The sequence below is a fragment of the Acomys minous genome (assembly GCF_964271855.1).
Source record: "Acomys minous genome assembly, chromosome: 4".
NCBI classification, from domain to species: Eukaryota; Metazoa; Chordata; class Mammalia; order Rodentia; family Muridae; genus Acomys; species Acomys minous.
In genome coordinates, this window is record NC_140486.1 from 22,858,770 (window position 1) to 22,877,570 (window position 18,801).

The window sequence follows — 18,801 nt, forward strand, 5'->3', positions numbered from 1 at the left end:
AGAAGGTGTGCAACTACAGTGTGGCCAAATCCTTCAACCATCTACCAAGGTGGAGAGTTGAAAGCAACCGAGGACACTGGGTCAGCCTGGTTATGCTGACACCCTGTAAGCAGACTACTGCAGTGACGCAGGCTCCTCCACTGACACCGCAGTCTTCCTTACTTGGGCTCTAGGCTGTGCACCCAGCACAGCTCACCTGAGATGCTCACAATTGCCCTGTCACAGGATACCAATCTACTTGGCTACCATCGCTAGCCTCCCAATATTATGAGAAGGCCCCGTAGCAGAGCACATGCTAGATTTCATCTATGTGCGTCCAGTATGTCACATGTCAGGGAGCACCAAAACACGACTGCAAAGTAAGGAGATACGTAAGATCGTCTACTTCATATAAAATAGTAATGAGATCACAAACCTCCAGCTCATTTTCATCAAAAATTTTAATCAAATCGATTGGAAGAAGTTCTGTAAATCCCTGAAAAGAAAAGATAAAAACACCTTAGGCACTCTGTTCTTCGACAAAGAACAATTTCCTGGATAAAATAAGATCATGGTTAGCTTGAAGCTCGTTCTGTACTGCTGGCTTATGAGGCAGGGACAGTGTCAGGTGACCACAATTCCAATAAAAGCAAGTCATGTATAGGAGCTTGAAAACACACACAATCTAGAAGCTTCCAGTGCTTGAGCGCTTTATGAAACCCTTGGTACTGGGAAACTTTGGGCAGGTGGGTTACAAAAGCAATTTATGCCACGCTTTTGTGAGTCAGTGTGTCCTAATATGCATATAGGCCATAGACGTGTGAGAGGCACATTTAAAAATAACATGCTGGAGGCATGGGTGGAGGAGAAAAGGAGGAGGCCGTGTGAGCTGGCACAGAACTGACAGGAGAACAGCAAGCCAGGCTCTGGCTCTTGAGCTATCCTTGTTAGGGTGACCCAGGAAGCGACTCTCAACGCTGGGGTTCCTGAAAGCTGGGCGGTGCTGGGGGCATGTTTCCTGGGATCTCTTTCTTAAATACAGTGCAAAATGTGCCATAGCCAAGTTCACCCTGACAGCTTACACCCCCTAGTCCCGGACACACATGCACTTCCTGCTCAGGGGAGGGTTAGCTTCATGGTGTACAGGCCACTGAGTTTAAGAGAACGGTTTGATGAGAGAGGTTCCTGGAAATGACTACCTGAGGGTTTGGACTTTTCCTTTAAGAGAGTGTTTGTTTGCTGTGTGCATACATGTGTTGTGTGGACATAGAGGACAACCTGTAAGGGTTGGGTCTCTCCTGCCACCAGTGGCACTGGGGGCTCAAATTCAGGTGGCCAGGCAAGAAGCGCCTTTACCTACTGAGCCATCTCACTAGCCCCTCTAGTTGCTTTTAAATAACCAATATCATTATTTAAAATAAAATTCACTTTTACAAACACAAAACACTTTTCATGGTAACCCCCCGCTGAAGGGGTTGGGAGTGTCCCTCCCCTGTGGTAGACTAGGCATGACAGCGGTGGTGGCTTCATTCCCTCACAGGGAGAAAGCTGATGCTTGGATATAACATAAAAACCCAGAGCATGAATAGGGGGAGAGTCTGTGGGAAGTTTAGAGTCACAAAGGGAAAGGCTTTGAAGGAAAAGTTAGCGTGTCTGGGTTGGGTAGGGTCAGAATGGGTGGGAACTGTTTTTTGGAAGCACATGGACCCACACGGTGGATGGACACAACCAACTCAGTAGTGTTGTCCTCTAGTCTTCACATACGTTTGCATGCCTGCATGTGCACACACATAAATAAATTCAAAACAAACAAACAAATATAGGTGGAAGGCAGTCGGTATAATCCTAGCACCTAGGAGGCTAAGGTAGCACTGCCATTAGCTCCAGGCCAGCGTGTAACACACAAACTCTGTCTGTCTCAAGCAAGTAAGCAATGATGCCACTAAGACAAGTTTAAAAACAGAGAAAAGCAAGGCAAGAGAAAACACACACACACACACACACACCCCACACAGAGAGAGAGAGAAAGAGAGAGAGAGAGAGAGAGAGAGAGAGAGAGAGAGAGAGAGAGAGAGAAAGGCAGTGTTTCATAGAACATTCCCATCTTGGGAAATGGCCAACAGGGCGAGCTACCCATGCTGGCCTTTTGCATTCTGTCCCTGCCCTGACCCCATTAGGAATGCTTACCTCCAAGAAGGCATTCATTTGCTTCTGGACCCTGTTCACAAATCTCCACTGGATGACTAAGCTGTGAGAGAGAGAGAGAGAGAAAAAAAAAAAAAAGGAACATACTTAGCCACCTGTACAGTCACTGCTTTCTCTTTACCTGGGCCTGCTACTCCTTATGCCTACTACTCCTTAGGCAGGGTAAAAAAACAGAGTCCTGAACACCAGCAGGGCAAGGTGTGGCGGGGCTTGCTTTGGGACACCTGCTGTGAATCCCTGTATATCTTTAAGAAGCACCCGAACATCCCTGAGAAATAATTTCCGCCCTCTCTGAGGTTGTCAAGAGCACAGCTAGTTTCCCCGTCCACATCAGGCTTCAGTGGGCCAAAGTACTCCAAAACTTGGTGAAGAAAGGAGAAAAGGTAGCCTGGGAAGCCGGCCCAGCAGTTAAGGGACTGGCTGCTCTTCCAGGGGACCTAGGCTTGATTGTCAGCCCCCATACGGCAGCTCACAAGTGTCTGTAACTGTAGTCTCACGGGATCTGACACTCTCTTCTTGCCTCCAAAGACACCAGCCACACACTATGGCGCAGACATATATTCAGGTAAAACTCTCAAAGTCACAGGATGTGACCGTACATACCGACCCATTCACACGTATGTGTAAGTATGAACATGTATTTGTTAAGAGAATGTTATCAAAGCACATATTATGTACACTGATATTTAAGAAAAAAATTCTGAGACAGGGTCTGCCTCCCCATTGCTGAAGTTAAGGGTGTGTGCTACCATGTCTGGCCTTGTAATACTAAAGTTCAGAGATGAGTTGTAGAACCTGGAAATCCCTGAGACGGTGTGAGCAACACACACTCGGTCCTCATCTTTAAGGCGGCAACATGACAGCAGCTTGGAGGAGTAGCCTGCAGCAGCACGCACAGCGCTCAGCGGTACCTGCACCACAGGGCTCGGCTGCAATCGTTCTTCTGGTAACTGGACACTTGGGGGCCAGGGAGTGGGAAATTTCAATCCTACCTAGTGGAGACCCTGCTTGGCCTCGGCCCGTGTGACATATGTCCGCATCTTTAGGCCTCAGCCATCCTGGGATGGATAGTTTTGAAAAAAACATTTGACACTGCAGCTTCACAAAGATGGCCAGAGGTGTCTGCCTGGCGTCATCCAGGAAAACTGTCCACGGCCAGAGCCAGCGCACTAATTAGTGGGAACAGAAAAGTATCCTACTTCTGGCGTATTTATTTATTCAGCGTCATGAACTTTTATCTCAAAGGGACAAAAACCAAACCAACCCCTCCTCCCTACGTGTTCCTGATGCTTCATCAGGGTCTCCCATGTAAAGTGCACAAGGCTCTCCGTTTCTTCGCGAGTACCCAGCAGGTGTTCTTTATACCACACTGGAAGACCCCACCCTGCCCTCTGAATCTAAACCCACTGGCACATTCAAACAAGAGGAGAAGAGGACATGTCAAAGGGAGTGCAGGCGGCAAATGAGCTCAGTGTGGGCAGAACCCACTGCTAACACACGCAGAAACCAGGACCTGTGAGCCAAACGTTGCGGAGGCGGGCGTTTCCCTCTCCGGCCCAGGCACAGACTACAGTGCATCCTGGAAGAGCCCAGAGCTGTGTTGGCATCACACTGCTGCACCAAACAGGGGGATGCCATGGGCGCCACCGAGGGAGTTCCCTCTGCCCCCCCCAACACATGCACACCTGTCGACACAAAAGAACACATACTACATATATACACACAAATAGAGTGTAAAAAAAAATATGTGCATACGTACTCAATATATTCTCTTTTGTTTTCATTCGTTACCATTATTTCTGACCCATTGGGCTTCAGATCTACTTGATACGTCTGTGATTATGGAGGAAAAAACAACAATCAACAACATGAAGTTATTTGAATTATTACTGAGTGACATCTTACTATAAAAGGAAGAGAAGTAAAGTTTATTCAAAAATATTTCCCAGCAATGGGCTCTATGTACAGGAGACTATCTAATGTATCTTTTTAATGATTCCAAGACTATTATGGATTTAAAGATGCCATCATCAGAGGCAAATTATTTTAAGGTTATTTATGAATTTTAGTTATTCTTCATACATTAGTAGCACTGAAGAAGAGAAACATGTTTGCATGCCTGTAATCCCAGCATTCAGGAGGCAGAGGCAGGTGGATCTCTGAGTTTGAGGCCAGCCTGGTCTACAGAGTGAGTTCCAGGGCTGCACAGAGAAACTCTGTCTTAAAAACCAATAAATAAACTAATAAATAAAAATAAAAGGAGTTAATTATATTTAAGGAGACAAACATAAACACTAGAGAATACTCATCAAGCCCAGAGAAATCCAAATTCCTGTCAACCATCAAGCTCTTGGTCTTGGCCACAGGCATGTGCCTCAGTAGGGAAACACACACTTGATGCTCCCTCCCTCGAGCAACGCAGAGCAAGTGTGTTTCCATACGGCAGTCCTTACAGTGGGCTCTACTCGGCTCATCCCAAGGCTGTGCAGAGACTGTGATTGTCTCTGGGCTTTTGTGTGGACGCGTACCACCTTGAAGAGACCTCCCAAGAAAACACTGTCACCAGGGGACAACTAAACTCGTTTCCACGTTTAACATGAGCACAGCCTTAGAGTCTGAGCGCGATGACAATCCCAGCCAGGCGACTTCCACCCTGGAAGTAACTTTTAGACTGGGGATGTCGGGGAGAACAGCAAAAAAACCAACAACAACAGAAAGGAAACTGAGCCGAAACCGAGCCAGTAAGAGCCACATCGCCACAACAGTAGAGCCACAAAGCAGAGGGAAAGGTCCCCAGTGTCCTGGCTGTCACCCATACCTGACCACAGCTGGCCTTGCTACAGCGAACAATCGCACTGCTTTCTGAAGAACTTCCATTCTAAAAGCAAGGTTTAAAATGCCTGGCTGACTTTTAGGATCAGGGGTGTTAGCTGAGAGCCCAGCAGTGTTTAGAATTCACTAGCTTTGCTGGGAAACAGAAAGGGCTGTGATGGGGGAACTCGGTGTCCTGGCAAACGCTGTCAAACGCTGCTCAAGGCTGTGCTGATAATTAGCTGAAAGTCTATGTAGCCGTTTCTGTCTAGACACGCTGAGCTATAGCCCACAGCACAGGAGACGCCGCTGAGGAGCCAAAGGAGCTGGACACACATACCTGCCCGAAGTTCTCTTCATCGATGCAGAACATAAGGTCAAGTTCCGTGGGGTCGTTTTCTAAGATCCATTTCAAAGAGTTGTAGTACTCGCTGTCCTACAGGAAGACCCAGAGAGGAAAAGTGAATGCACAGAAGTCAAAACAGAAGTCCAGCTGGCTGGCTCCTTTACAAATAAATCTGTTCTAATGTAATTCCATGCACAATGCCCAAGGGTGATACAATTCAGCAGGGGTAGGGAGCCGGCTCAACCAGAACCACTTCCTGCTTATTTACTTTATTTATTCTGTGTCTGTGTCCCTGTGCACATATGTTGCAGTGCCCTTGGAGCCCAGAAGGGGGAGTCAGATCCTTTGGAGCTGTTGTTACGGGCAGTTGTTTGTTGGCCATGCTAGGGACCTAATTCGGGTCCTTTGCAAGAGCAGCACACACTCTTAACTCCCAGTTTTGTCTCCAGGCCCACCTTTCCATTAACTTAAAACACAAGACCTCTGGACAGTGACAATGTCTGTGACTTCCCCTGTTCTTTATGGCTAAGGCCATCTGCTTGGGAAGACAGTCAGCGCAGCTAGACTGCTCAGGCGTCTTTAATTCCTCTTTCCGACTCAGCCTCCAGCCTGGCTACATTGTGGCTGTCGCATGCCACAGAATTGAACACACTAACCTCCTGTCCTGGAAGAGTGAGCGCACTGGAGAACAGGCAGGGCAGCGATCTAACTGAACACCACACGTTCTGTCCTTTCTTGTTTTCTCAGTGTTCTTTGCCCACTAATTTAAGGAAAAAGCAGGGCTGTGTTGTGTTTCAGAAAATAGTAGCCGCGAGACCATCAGGTCCCGTCTGCTCATGCCCAGAGTCTCTTGCTGGGAGCATGACAGGCTCAGAAGAGACCAAAAATAATATGCACACCATATTTAAAACACTAACGGCTGGGGCTGCAGAGATGGCTCAGCAGGTGAGAGTGTGCACTGTCCTAGTGCAGGATCCAAGTGTAATCCCCAGCACCCACATGGGTGGCTCACAAGCACCTGTAATTCCAATTTCAGGGAAAGCTGATGCCTCTGGTCTCATTGGGCACCAGCACTCATTTGCATGTACCACTTCCCCAATACACACTGATTAAAATAGTAAAAATAAACATCAACCCCTCCAACACAGACTTAGGCACTAAGAATAATTTCTAGAGCAGCAGCGTGTTGTGCAACCTATAATCCCAGCACTTGGAGTAGAGACAGGACTGTGTTCTAAGCCAAACTAGACTGAATACGAAGTGAGACCCTATCTCTAGCCTCTTTCCTCCACTGGGGGGGATGGGGGGAGGAGACAGAAGCCTCCTCAGGATGGTACAACAGAAGCAGAAAGCATACGCAAAGGGGGAGACTGGAAGGGAAAGTGAGCCTGGACTAAGACGACAGATGCCAGCCAGTCTGCACATGCCACAGAGGTCGCCTCTCCTCTCCTGCGACGATGAGCAGAAGCGCAGCCTGAGTTCTGGCTGGCACCACAGGCATCGCTCACTTTCTTAACTCTGCCCAGGGCACAGTCCATGCACCACTGAGGCCGAGGGACGCACAGTGTTCTAACTCAAGTGAGGACATGAAAGCAGAGCTGTAATTCTTCCACGAGGACAAAAACGCACCCAGTGCACATGTGTGTGTACACACACACACGCACACACGCACACACAGAGTAGAGGTAAACATAGAAAGGCAGACATGTAAGTGTATGTAAGGGCGTGTTTTGTTTTGTAGGAAATCTTTCCTAGCCGAGGATGGTCAGTCCAGGTCAGCAGCAAGCACCGTGCCACGTGAGCACCACTCTCTGGAAGGCCTGCCTAACCACTCAGGTCTCTCTCTCCCACTCTGGAGTTGTCATTTACTCCTCTGTGCCGAGACGACCACATCTAGGTGACTACTGTTTCGGCCTCGCCTCCATGACGTTTATGAGGGCACGAAACAGAAGGTGGAGCCTTTTAACACTTCAGATGGAAAACAAGGCTACAACCGAGTTTCTGACGTCCTGTGGGTTTACGTCGCTCATCAAACCTCAGCTGGTTAAGCAGGGGGGACTGAGACGTAGGTGTGCCCCTCCAACTGCTGTGGTTTTCAGAAATCAACTGTAATTTGCTTGTTATAGAAATGGGGAAGATCAATGAACTTCCACGCAAACATTTCCTGCCTTGTGTTCATGCAGAGGGACTGCACCTACAGCAACTGCTGTGACTGTAAGTATGGTCCCTGACCCTTGTCCACGAGGGGAGGGTGGCCTGCAGTGGCTACACGACGCATCGTGTCTACTCACCACAGACTCCATGTCATTCAGCGTTATCTGCTTCCCCAGCATCATCTTGTAGAATGGCCGAATGAAGAATCCTGAAATACGGCAAAAACCCAGTTAAGTTTTAAGTCCTCAACACTGCTCTGCAGCTGCGCAGGAGATCAAAGAATAAACCGCTTTTCGTATAAATGGGAGGTCATGACTGAGTGGTCAAGGACCGTTTAAAATAATCCGTGAGCAAGTAAGGAGCGAACACTGGTTAGTTTTAACTGTTAACCTGAGATAATCTACAATCACCAGGGAAGACCGGCTCAGTGAAGAATTACTTCGGTCAGTTTAGCTGTGAGCCTATCTGTACGTGGCTGTCTCGGTTGCCGTGGGAAGATGTAGCCCATTGCCCGAGGCATCACTCCCTAGAAAGGGGTCCTGATCACTCCCAGAGAGAAGAATGCATTTGTTCTGTGCAGGTAATGAGACCAGCTGCTTGAATTCCTGCCTTGACTTGTCCAAAATGATGGGCAGGAACTTGGAACCATAAGCTGAATAAGCCCTCCTCCCCCCAAGTTGCTTTTTGTAAGGATGCTTAGTCATTACGGAAATAAAACTGGGAAAGAGGGTCAAGGAAGCAGTGGAGTGGACGGAGGAGGGTATATGTGCTAAGAGATGGGCACAGTCAGAAAGAAGCGCTTACTGTATACATACACACATGGACACAGTCAGAAAGAAGCACTTACTATATACATACACACATGGACACAGTCAGAAAGAAGCGCTTACTGTATACATACACACATGGACACAGTCAGAAAGAAGCGCTTACTGTATACCTACACACATGGATACAGTCAGAAAGAAGCGCTTACTGTATACATACACACATGGACACAGTCAGAAGCGCTTACTGTATATATACACACATGGACACAGTCAAAAAGAAGCACTTACTGTATACATACACACATGGACACAGTCAGAAAGAAGCACTTACTGTATACACACACGTGGACACAGAAAGAAGTGCTTACTGTATACACAAAGACATAGACAGAAAGAAGTGCTTACTGTATACACACAGACATAGACAGAAAGAAGTGCCTACTGAATATACACATGAACAGAAAATCAGAAAAAGCATCAACGGTATACACATGCTTGAACAGTGAATCAAAAAGTAGCATGCAAAAAAAAAAAAGTAGCATGCAGCTTATGTATACAGGGACAGAGAAAGTCAGAAACAATATCCACTACCCTCTTATAAAATAAAACATTGATAACAGAATCACAATTAGCTAGCCATTAGGAATACAAATATATTAAAAGAAAAGCTTGGAGGGTCCATCAATTATTTATTAGAGTAGCTCAAGTTCCATAAAGGCAAATAGCCAAATTCCCTTCCAAATAGCCCTCTCTACTGTAACTGAAATGTTACGTGTCTTCAATCATTTTACACCAAGCCTTAAAACTTTTTTCTAATCATTTTTGCTCAGGAATGATTTCTGTAGTGTTCTCTCACGTAAGGTCACTGATTTTGAAACTGCCAAGTCCATTTAAATTGGTACAACAGGCTTTGACACACTCAGGCGGAGGTTTGCATCATAACTTCTCATGCCCTGGAGTTCTGTATTTCCCCTCTAGAAGGACACAGCTAATATGTTCTGTCTACTTCAGAAGATGTTCTCGGGTCAAGGCCTTAGCTGAGTGAAAACATTACTTTGAAGTCACTAAAAACTGATTTGAGGACAAATGGAGCAACGGCAGGCTGCTGGTGGATTAGATCATTTTAATTAACTTTTCAATTAAATTTTCCATCTGCCGCTGAACGTAGCTCTTTCTCACTAGAGGAAAGATGTCCTGAAAAATGCATGGGATAGCTTACGCTTCACGCTTAACAGTTATAAAAATAAGTATAGGTAGATGCTTTGTCTTTAGTGCCCAAGACTGTACCAGAAGACCACTGTTAGAGGGGGAAACAAAACCCTGTAGGCTGGGCTCTAAGAGAATGTGGAAGGCCCTGGATTCCATGTCCAGTAAGAAAAATTTCTGCCACAGAGAACCAGTGAAGCTCTTACTTACCTACGCGTGGGCTAAGACCCTAGAGTGTAGACCCACAAGCAGGACTGCTGTGCTTTTATTACCACAAGGCTTTGGAGTAACTTACCATCTAGAAGTTTCCCATGGAATACTGCCAGGCCAGCAACTCTTCCAATGAACGTGAAATAGGACAGATGGTCTTCATTACAGAGGCCTGAGTTGGGATTGATCTGAAGTGTGTAGTTGTCCCTTTGGGGAGGGATAAAGAGGAAAGTCCAATCACATTTAAATGAAAAAATGCAAGAAGCTCAACTTTCCTTTGCCACCCATCACTCCATTTTACAGTGCAACTTACAACCCTAGGGACTCCATGGCAACTGATATGAGCAAGGGGATGCAAGCCATGCGTCAGCCCCCTTTCTGTCACTGACAGTTATGGGTTACCAGAGCAGGTCACATATGGAAACTGCTGACGGTTGCCTAATTTTTATCTACAGAAACGTCAATCTTAGGGATAATAGCTCAGCCATAAGACACTTGTCTTGCAAACATGAGGGTCTCAGTTTGATCCCCAGTATCTACTTTAAAAAGTGGGATGTGGTGACTCACATTTGTTGTCCCAGGGCTCAGAAAGCTGAAACTGATGGATCCTGGGGGCTCTCTAGCTGCCTAGCTACTTGGAAAGTTCCTGGCCGGGGAGAAACTGTCTCACAACAAGGCAAGGAGACCCGTGGCTGTCCTTTGACCCTCCACTTCCACACGTGAACATGCACATACATTCAGACACATACACAGTGGCAATTTCAAATGGGTCAGCCAGATATCTTGAGAAGGTGACGACGCTCATAGTGTGAAAGGGTGTGCGGAGCTCCTCAAGGGAGCACGCTCTGTAGATGGATGCTGCGATCAAAGGAGGCTAATCTCTTTGAGAAGCTTTGGATTTGGGAATTTTCCCTACGTGTCCAGCTCTTTGTTTACCTGCTCTCAAGAGCCCGTGAAGAACAATATGGCTGTCTTAACAATGCAAACCCCAGGGGACACTCAATGGTCCCCATTGGTCTTACAATCACGAGGACAAGGGGTGTTCCATTAGGCAGCACAGACTGCTTTTTCTAGGAAGTGTCTTGGAGACCCAGGGGTGGAGGGGTGTGGGGGGGCTGGGGGTGGGGGCGGGGGTGGGGCAGTGGGGGTGTGGGGGTGGGTGGGGGTGGGTGGAGGGTAAGGACCTTGGCCCCTGCTCTGCTCTCAGCTTCAGTGGTGTTCCCAGTGGCCTCTCTCAGAAGCCTCATTAAGAACCTCTACTAACCAAGGCAGTCTCTGGCTAGGTCAGCTGAAGCTTGCCCTGAGGCAGTAGTCCAAGTGGCCCCTAGGATACAAGAACCAGGAAGAAGGAGTAGGAGAAGTCACGTGGCCAACTGCAGTCCACGCTGGAACAATGCTAAGTAAACATCTCTTTTGCCAAGATCAACTGTTCTATTGGGAGTTCAAGACCAGCCCCAAGCTCTTGAGCATTCTTAGCCTGGAGGGAAAAGGAGCCTAACGTTTACTCAGAAAACAATTAAATCTGCCTCAGTACCCTTGCTGGGCAGTGATGGAATCCCTGTGTAAGGCACAGCCTGGTTCTTCTGTTATGGGGCCAGGGTATTGTCCTTTATATCCCAAGTGTGGGTCTTCAACATCCTCATAACCTGCCTTTTCAGTAGTGTGACTTCAGAAACAATGCTTCATCTTATGACTCTGACTTCTGACGCTGATAAACCCTCCCCTTAAATCAGAATGGCTCTATAGGTGAGAAACTGCCCTGCTCCCTCCATAATTACCTAATTTATTTTCAGTTTCATTTCCGTGAGTCAAACCGACAGGAGAAGAATGTTTTCAGGTGTTTGTGGTGGATAGTAAGTACTTCACCATGTCAGATCAGAACTTGTTTTTTAAGACTTGTTAAGGGTGGTAGGGTAGGGAGGGACTGAAATCTCAAATGGGTAAGTTACTTGTCTTTTAATTATGGTTTCAATTCCTTAAGAAGAAAGCTGTATCTGGCGCAGGGGAGGAGCACACACTGCGAACGCCTGCTGTGTACTTACGTGGCAGAGTACTCAAAGAGGCCATAGTAGGGGTTGAACATCTCCTTGGACAGCAGGAAGAACCATTCCCTGGCCACGCCCCCATAGTCCAGGCCTTTTTCTGATTCAAACTCAATCCACAGCCTAGCCTTCAGGACGTCAGGCCTCTTCACAGACATGATCCTCCGGTAGGACTCTTCAAATATGTTGTTTCTGTGAAGTTTCATTTCAAACCTGTTTGGAATATCAGCCTAGATGAAAGGTGAAAAGAGAAGTTCATGATCATACAGTGCACACAAGCGCACCCATACTTACACATCCCTGGCCTTACAGGAAAATAACAAAAGGGCGGAACCAATGGCAGCCTTCAGATAACCGTGCAGTGAACTGGCTCCACCCAGAGCCTCTCCTGTATGGGTCTGTCCTCTCACTGTGTTACGATGGGACACACAGAAGTATCCATAAAGATCTGCACAGGTTGTGTCACTGACATATTTTCAGGAGAACATCTGCTGAGCCCAGAAATTCATCCTTACACTAGGTAGATATGGGCACTTCCCCCACAGGCATCTCAGAATATTGGTTTAGTCAAAGAAAAAAAAAAGACCTAATCCCAGGTAATCAAACCTTTAAGTATAACTTCCAGGCAGGCTGGAACCAGTCTTAACTCTGGTAGGAACTGCAGCTGGGATACCCAAAGATATGTAAGCCATGATGCCTGCAAATTCATTGTATGGGGAGTGAGACCGTCATCTTACTAAGTTTGGGCGAAACATCCCGAACCCAAAGTTGACCGAATGTAATCTAGTACTCGAGTGAGATGTGAAGACAGCCTTCTGGAAGGATGAGGCCCAAGCTAGCCTTGCCCTAGGTGGGCAACTGCCATGGAGCTGCTTGTCTCTGGAGGACACATGGATGACTCACAGAGAAACGTTCCTGGATGCTTCAATGTGAGCTTTGAGGGCAAACGGTCTCTAGTTACGAGTGAAGGGCTTGAGTCACAACCGTGGGGCAGAGGATGGGCAGAGAGCAGAAGCTGCCAGTACCTCTTCACCACAGGACAAAGCTCAGAACTAGAACATCAGCTGGGAGGAAGCAGAGACGGGGTGGCAGCCTCAGTCAAAGGAGGGGTTAGGCCTGGCTCCCACTCCCTATACATCCAGAGGCACTAGGAGCAAACTGAGGGCAAAACTAAGATCCCTACCAGAGAGGTACTGCACACAGAAAACATAAGGTTGCAGGCAGAGAGACATGCCAATAGTAAACACACTACCAAGTCAACATTGCCTATAAAAACCTTCCAGGGTCTCTTGGTTGTAAACTGCTAGTGAGAATTATAATAATTAAAAGAAAACAGAATCATACTTGGGCTCAACACTACCAAGTATTATAATTTTATGTTGTAAACTTCAGGCTAAAATATAGTTACATAGTTAAAATTGCACCTCTGAATATAAAGAGATGTAACTTGATCCATTTGGTCGCCCCAGATTTTCTTGACTTCAGTCTTGAATTGTTTTCTATTCCATAAGGATATGGCTTTTTAATGTATCAGGTAAGAAATAGCCCTTCAAGTGATTTGATATGTAATACCAATTCTGTTAAAAAGGAAATTCAGATTGGAGCTCTGGGTGGACCAAAGGGCAGTGAAGAAATGAGTGTACATACACAAGACACACATAGGCTGCTCTCAGGGAGGAAACTGCTGATGGGAACAGACTAAAACACCGCTTTCAGGCGAGCTAATTACTCACAGGTTTCTTTAATTTCTTCCTAAAGTAGTCATACTTCTGCTTAAATTCTCTGGAGTACGGAACAGCCTGCAAGAGAAATTCGTACACACAGATCATGTAAACATATGACTGAAATCTTATGTATATAGTGAGCCAAAGCTGGTGGGGTTTCATGAATCGCAAAGCTTAAACACTCATTTTCTGTATTTTTCTACTGAAAATCTGCATAATGTCTGTACAGCAAGGGGGAGGAGTCCTGACGTGACAAGAGTTAATCAGAACGACTAGGCTGCTAGCCAAGGAAACTCTCAGGGTCACGCTGCAGGGTCAAACTAGATGCACATTCATGAGACTTTTGCCAGAGTATGAGTTAGGGTGATGCACAAGAGACACACAGATATGAAGCATCTTTTCTTTTTCTTTCTTTCTTTCTTTCTTTCTTTTTTTTTTTTTTTGAGACAGGGTTTCTCTGTGTAGACCAGGCTGTCCTGGACTCGCTTTGTAGACCAGGCTGGCCTCGAACTATGAAGCATCTTTTATATGTATATCATTTCTCCCTCCTGGAGTTGAGTGTTTCTGGCTATGGCATCTTAACATACAACCCCAAGAGATAAATACTAGCTGCTTAAAAAGTGTTTGTGGAAAGTCACACGTTATGACTCATGTTAGTGATGCACTCTCAGGAGGCAGAGGCAGGACGATGGTAAGATCAAGACCATCCTGGACTGTATACCAAGATGCTGGCTATCTCAGAAAATTAAGCAATGGGGGCAAAAGTCAGTGGCAGAGTGTGCTTAGGAAGAGCAAGGAACCTGGGTCCCCTCCCGACAGCAACAACGCATAGCACAAACAAACTTGTGGAGAAACAGCATAAACAGAAAGGCCAGTAGACTGAGACCTCTTTCAAGGAGTAGGAGATCAGAAGAAATGTCATTCTGGAAAAGACTTAGATTGAGGAGTCCCAAGGTTTACCTTTTACTTGTGTCCTGATTAGCTTTAACTGTCCACTGGAGCAATCACCTAAATCAGATTGGTTTCTGGCTGCCTAGGAACCGTCTTGATTGTCAATATTTACAGGAGGGCCAAGCCCACTGTGGGCAGCATCATTCCCACGGAAGGCGATTCTGGGTTGCACAGGTAAGCTGGCTAAGCGTGAACCTGTGTGAGGCAGCAAGCAGCATCCCTCATGGCTGGGAGGAATGCTGCATGGAGTGGCAATGGTGCTTGCCTTCAAAGTTCCTGCCTTGATGGACTGTACGCTGAACTGAGAGCTCCCCCAGGTGTCTTTGAGCTAAGCTATTTATCACAGTAGTAGAGACTGCAGCAAGAATTCCTCTAAACTTAAACGCCTTCGCTATGCAGCAAAAATGGTTTTCCCCAGGGTCGGCTCAGGGTCTCAGTCTGATACAACTATCCAAAAGTTTTGATATCTTAACTATGTGATCTCTGAGAGGCTAGGGCAAATGGTCACATAGCAAGACACAAGACCCTGGACTCAGAAGCAGACAACACGTCAAAAGTTCTTGTATGTCTTATAGCAAGATAATACTTGAATGTGGCTATTTATATTACCTTTATAAGCTGTGTTATAAAGTAGCTTAGGGTCTGACCGTTGCCTGGAGGTGACTGCAAAGGTCTGTGATTCTTTTAAGAAGCAAAGTGGACTGATTTTGTGTACAATGACACATGAGCAACAGCCTCAGTCAGAGCAGCTTACAAACTTACAAACTGGGGCAGTGCGTACCCATGCTGCTACCACTTGAGGGCTAATAACGCACACCAACCCTCAGCAAAGCATCCCAAAGACTTTAGCAGCTTTTATCAGGACTGGCCTTTACCACAGTGAGACAGAATAAAGAGCGAAACCTTTGTCCTTTGCCTTCTGTTTTAAGGCAAGATCACACAAATAGCTGACCTCGCCTCCCCCCTCCACTGTACCCTATTCTTTACAGAAAAGTTCATGTCATTTGCTTTGAATTCAAGAGCAATGAAATGAAAACATTCTATTCATAACTGATGCATGAGAACGTTCTAAAGACCATCCACATGGCCTATGGCCTGTCTGTCTGTCTGCAAGCCTGTCTTCAAGTGGGTTTCCACTGAGTCTGGGAGCTGACCACACTTCCCATGCATTTCAGGCAGAGCCGTACCTGAGGAAGTCATATATGAGTTCCGACACTTGCCAGTACATAGGCAGCACCAGGACACGGCACTCTGACCTAAACTAAGATGACATCATCATGCTCTTCGCTCTATCAGCACTACATTCCATCACAAATGACATTCTCTTCACATCCCTACGTGCTGCTGACCTTCCCTCTGGTAGTTGGTTTACTTGCCCATCAGTAAGTATTCTTGAGGTTCTCTCTGCCTGGCACTTTAAGTACCAGAGAGAAAATGGCTAAACATTAAACAAACGGTGCCTTCCCGGAGCTTATGCTGGTGGAGGGTCACAGGCAGTAAGAAAGTAAATTAGAAAGCCAAGCCAGGGAGTCAGCCTAGATAGCTCTATCAACAGATGAGTGATGAAAAAAAAAAAAATGGGGCACACATACAATGCGGCTTTATGTATCTGTAAAGAATGACATTATGTCACTAGAATGAAGTCAGAAGCTACGGTAAATGAACCAAGCCAGACTCAGAAGGAGGACAGATGCCACATTTTCTCTTATGTACAAAATCTAGATTAAAAACAAAACAAAACAAAACAAAACCCAAAAAAACCTGAAAACAGAAGGGAGATTATTTGGTAACTGGAAAACAATCATCATTAAGGGGAAGGGAGGATGAGAGAGGATGATGGAAGGTGAGTATTATTATTACAGTGCATTATATATATTCACATATACTATATGAAATATATGATGCATTTATGTATGAAAATGTCATAATGAAAGCCACTACTCTGTACGATTAATGCATGCTAATAAAAAGGAGGAAGACAAAAAGAAATGAATGAATAGAGGTCGGTGCTGAGAGGAAAACTAACGGAGTGGGGGCGTAGTATTTTGTGGGAACCCAGGGAAGATAGTGGTGCGGTACTTCTGAGCAGAAACCAGAGAGATGGGCGAAACAGATGGGGGGCAGTGAGCATCAAGCCCTAAGGAGGAAAAGCATTTGGTTGATAGCCAGGATCAACTGTGACTGAAATCAGGGGTGGGAGGTGAGGCAGGGGTGTTCCTCCACCATTTTCTCAGGCTGGCTTAGACAGGCTCCATTACCAGCTAGCTCTGTGACGTGTCCTCGCCACTAAGTAACTTTCCCTCAGATATCTAAAAAGAGTCTGATTTGGAGCATTGCCTGGCCTATCATATGGCGACGCCATTTAAATTCTTTTCATCTATGTATATATTTTAGGAAGCTTCTACAGTAGAAGGTTTCCATATGGTTTTTAAAGAATCCTTAGTGTTAGTTGTCTCTCCCCATAGTCCCCCCCTTTTCCCTGCTCATCCACCCTCCCCATTTCATCCCACTCAAGATTCCTCTTTATCTTTCCATAACATTATCTTCTCTTCCCTGCTCCTTGTGAGGTCCCCTTTTCTTCCTTGTTCTCTTACTAGGTATCTAACCTCCGTGCTTACTTAGGTTGAACCCACACACTGAAAGCTTAACAGCGAACATCCACACAATAAGATTCTATGCAATACTTGTCTTTGGGGTCGGGGCACCTTACTCAGGATGAATGTTTCCAGTTCCATCCATTTACTTGCAAATTTTATTTTTCTTAACAGCTGGATAGCCGGGCTTGGTGGCGCATGCCTTTAATCCCAGCACTCAGGAAGGCAGAGGCAGGAGGCAGGAGGATTGTTATGAGTTCGAGGCCAGCCTGGTCTACAAAGCGAGTCCAAGACAGCCAGGACTACATAGAGAGACATTGTCTCGAAAAGCCAAAACAAACAGCAATAACAACAACAAAAACAGCTGGGTAATGTTTCACTGTGTAAATGTACCACATTTCATTATGCACTTATCAGTTGATGGACATGTAGGCCTTTCCCAATGCCTGGCTATTAGGAATAGAGCAGCAGTGAACAGGGGTAGGTAAGGATCTATGGTAAGTTGTAGAGTTCTTTGGGTATATGGCCAAACATAGTATAAGCTGATCTTGAGGCAGATCAATTCTCAGCTTCCTGAGGGACTCCCACACTGACTTCATAGTAACTGCACAAATTGGCAGTTTTCTTTCTTTTTGTTTTTCAAGACAGGGATTCTCTGTATAGCTCTGGCTGTCCTAGAGTTCACTTTGTAGACAAGGTTGGCTTTGAATTCATAGAGATCCACCTGCCTCTGCCTTCCAAGTTCTGGTATTAAAGGTGTGCACCACTACTGCCCGGCTTAAACTGGCAGTCTTTACAGCAATGGATGAATGTTCCCCTTTTCCTACACTGTTACCAGCATGAGCTGTCTTATGTTTTATTGATCTTGGCCATCCTGACTGGGGTAAGATAAAATCTCAAAGTAGTTTTAATTTGCATTTCCCTGATAGCTAAGGATGTTGAACATTTAAGTGTTTCTCAGCCATTTGTGTTTCATCTTATGAACACTCTGTTTAGTTCCATACCCCATTTTAAAATTGAGTTATTTGTTTTTCAGACCAAGTAAAAATTCCAGTGCTAGGAATGGGTGATATCTTGTTGAGTCATTGTCCAAAGGGGTATGTGTCACGGATAGCTCCCCTTTACAGCCTCCCAAAACATCATAGATTATTGTCAAGGGTACTGGTTGCTCTCCACAACCTGATGGTAAGCTCCTGTTGCTAAGGATAACATTTATGTTATTAAACGCAGAGCAATCAAGCTGTTGTTCAACTGGAACTTTCACCTCTAATGGCCATTGTTCCTGGTACTGGAAGGTACTATGGATGCTACTGAAGGAGAAAGGTAATCACCAATATCACCCAGTTATAAACCCGTGACCTACAACAGTGACCTGCCAGCAACTTACACTGGTGCAACAGTGGCACAAATGTTATGAGAGTGACCAACCACTTTAAAAAACTGGACTTAAGGTCCAGTCCTTGAACATACTTAATACTGCTAAAATGGCCGAGAAATTGAGATTAAACAGGCCATAGGCTTTTGGAAAAAACTACTACTATTATTCTGCTAAAGAAACATAGCAATGAAATGGCCCCTAATGATATATTGCTCTACCCATAGATCAGAGCCTTGCTCACCTCTCATTAAGAAATTTCTTCTTGCAGTGGTTGGAAATTAAGACAGAAACCTACAACTGGACAATGTGCAGCAAGTGAGAGACTTTGGAGCACTCAGTCCTAAGTGGGATGCTTTCACCAAACTCTTCCTCTCAAGGTTCAGGGATCTATGTAGAAGAGGAGGTGGGGAAGACTGTAAGAGCCAGAGGTG

General features: G+C 45.8%; 1 protein-coding gene across 9 annotated transcripts in view; it reads right to left on the minus strand.

Annotated features, from left to right (window-relative positions):
* Window positions 1-18,801, minus strand: part of NEDD4L (NEDD4 like E3 ubiquitin protein ligase) — a 336,053-nt gene that overhangs the window by 10,788 nt on the left and 306,464 nt on the right. For all 9 annotated transcript variants that reach the window (XM_084778010.1, XM_084778011.1, XM_084778014.1 and 6 more), the window contains 8 exons: window positions 13,457-13,522; window positions 11,724-11,953; window positions 9,767-9,888; window positions 7,633-7,703; window positions 5,336-5,431; window positions 3,944-4,017; window positions 2,167-2,227; window positions 416-475 (listed from right to left, as the gene is read on the minus strand). In XM_084778010.1, the coding sequence (XP_084634136.1) occupies window positions 416-475; window positions 2,167-2,227; window positions 3,944-4,017; window positions 5,336-5,431; window positions 7,633-7,703; window positions 9,767-9,888; window positions 11,724-11,953; window positions 13,457-13,522 (780 nt within the window). The remainder of the gene's footprint in view (window positions 1-415; window positions 476-2,166; window positions 2,228-3,943; window positions 4,018-5,335; window positions 5,432-7,632; window positions 7,704-9,766; window positions 9,889-11,723; window positions 11,954-13,456; window positions 13,523-18,801) is intronic.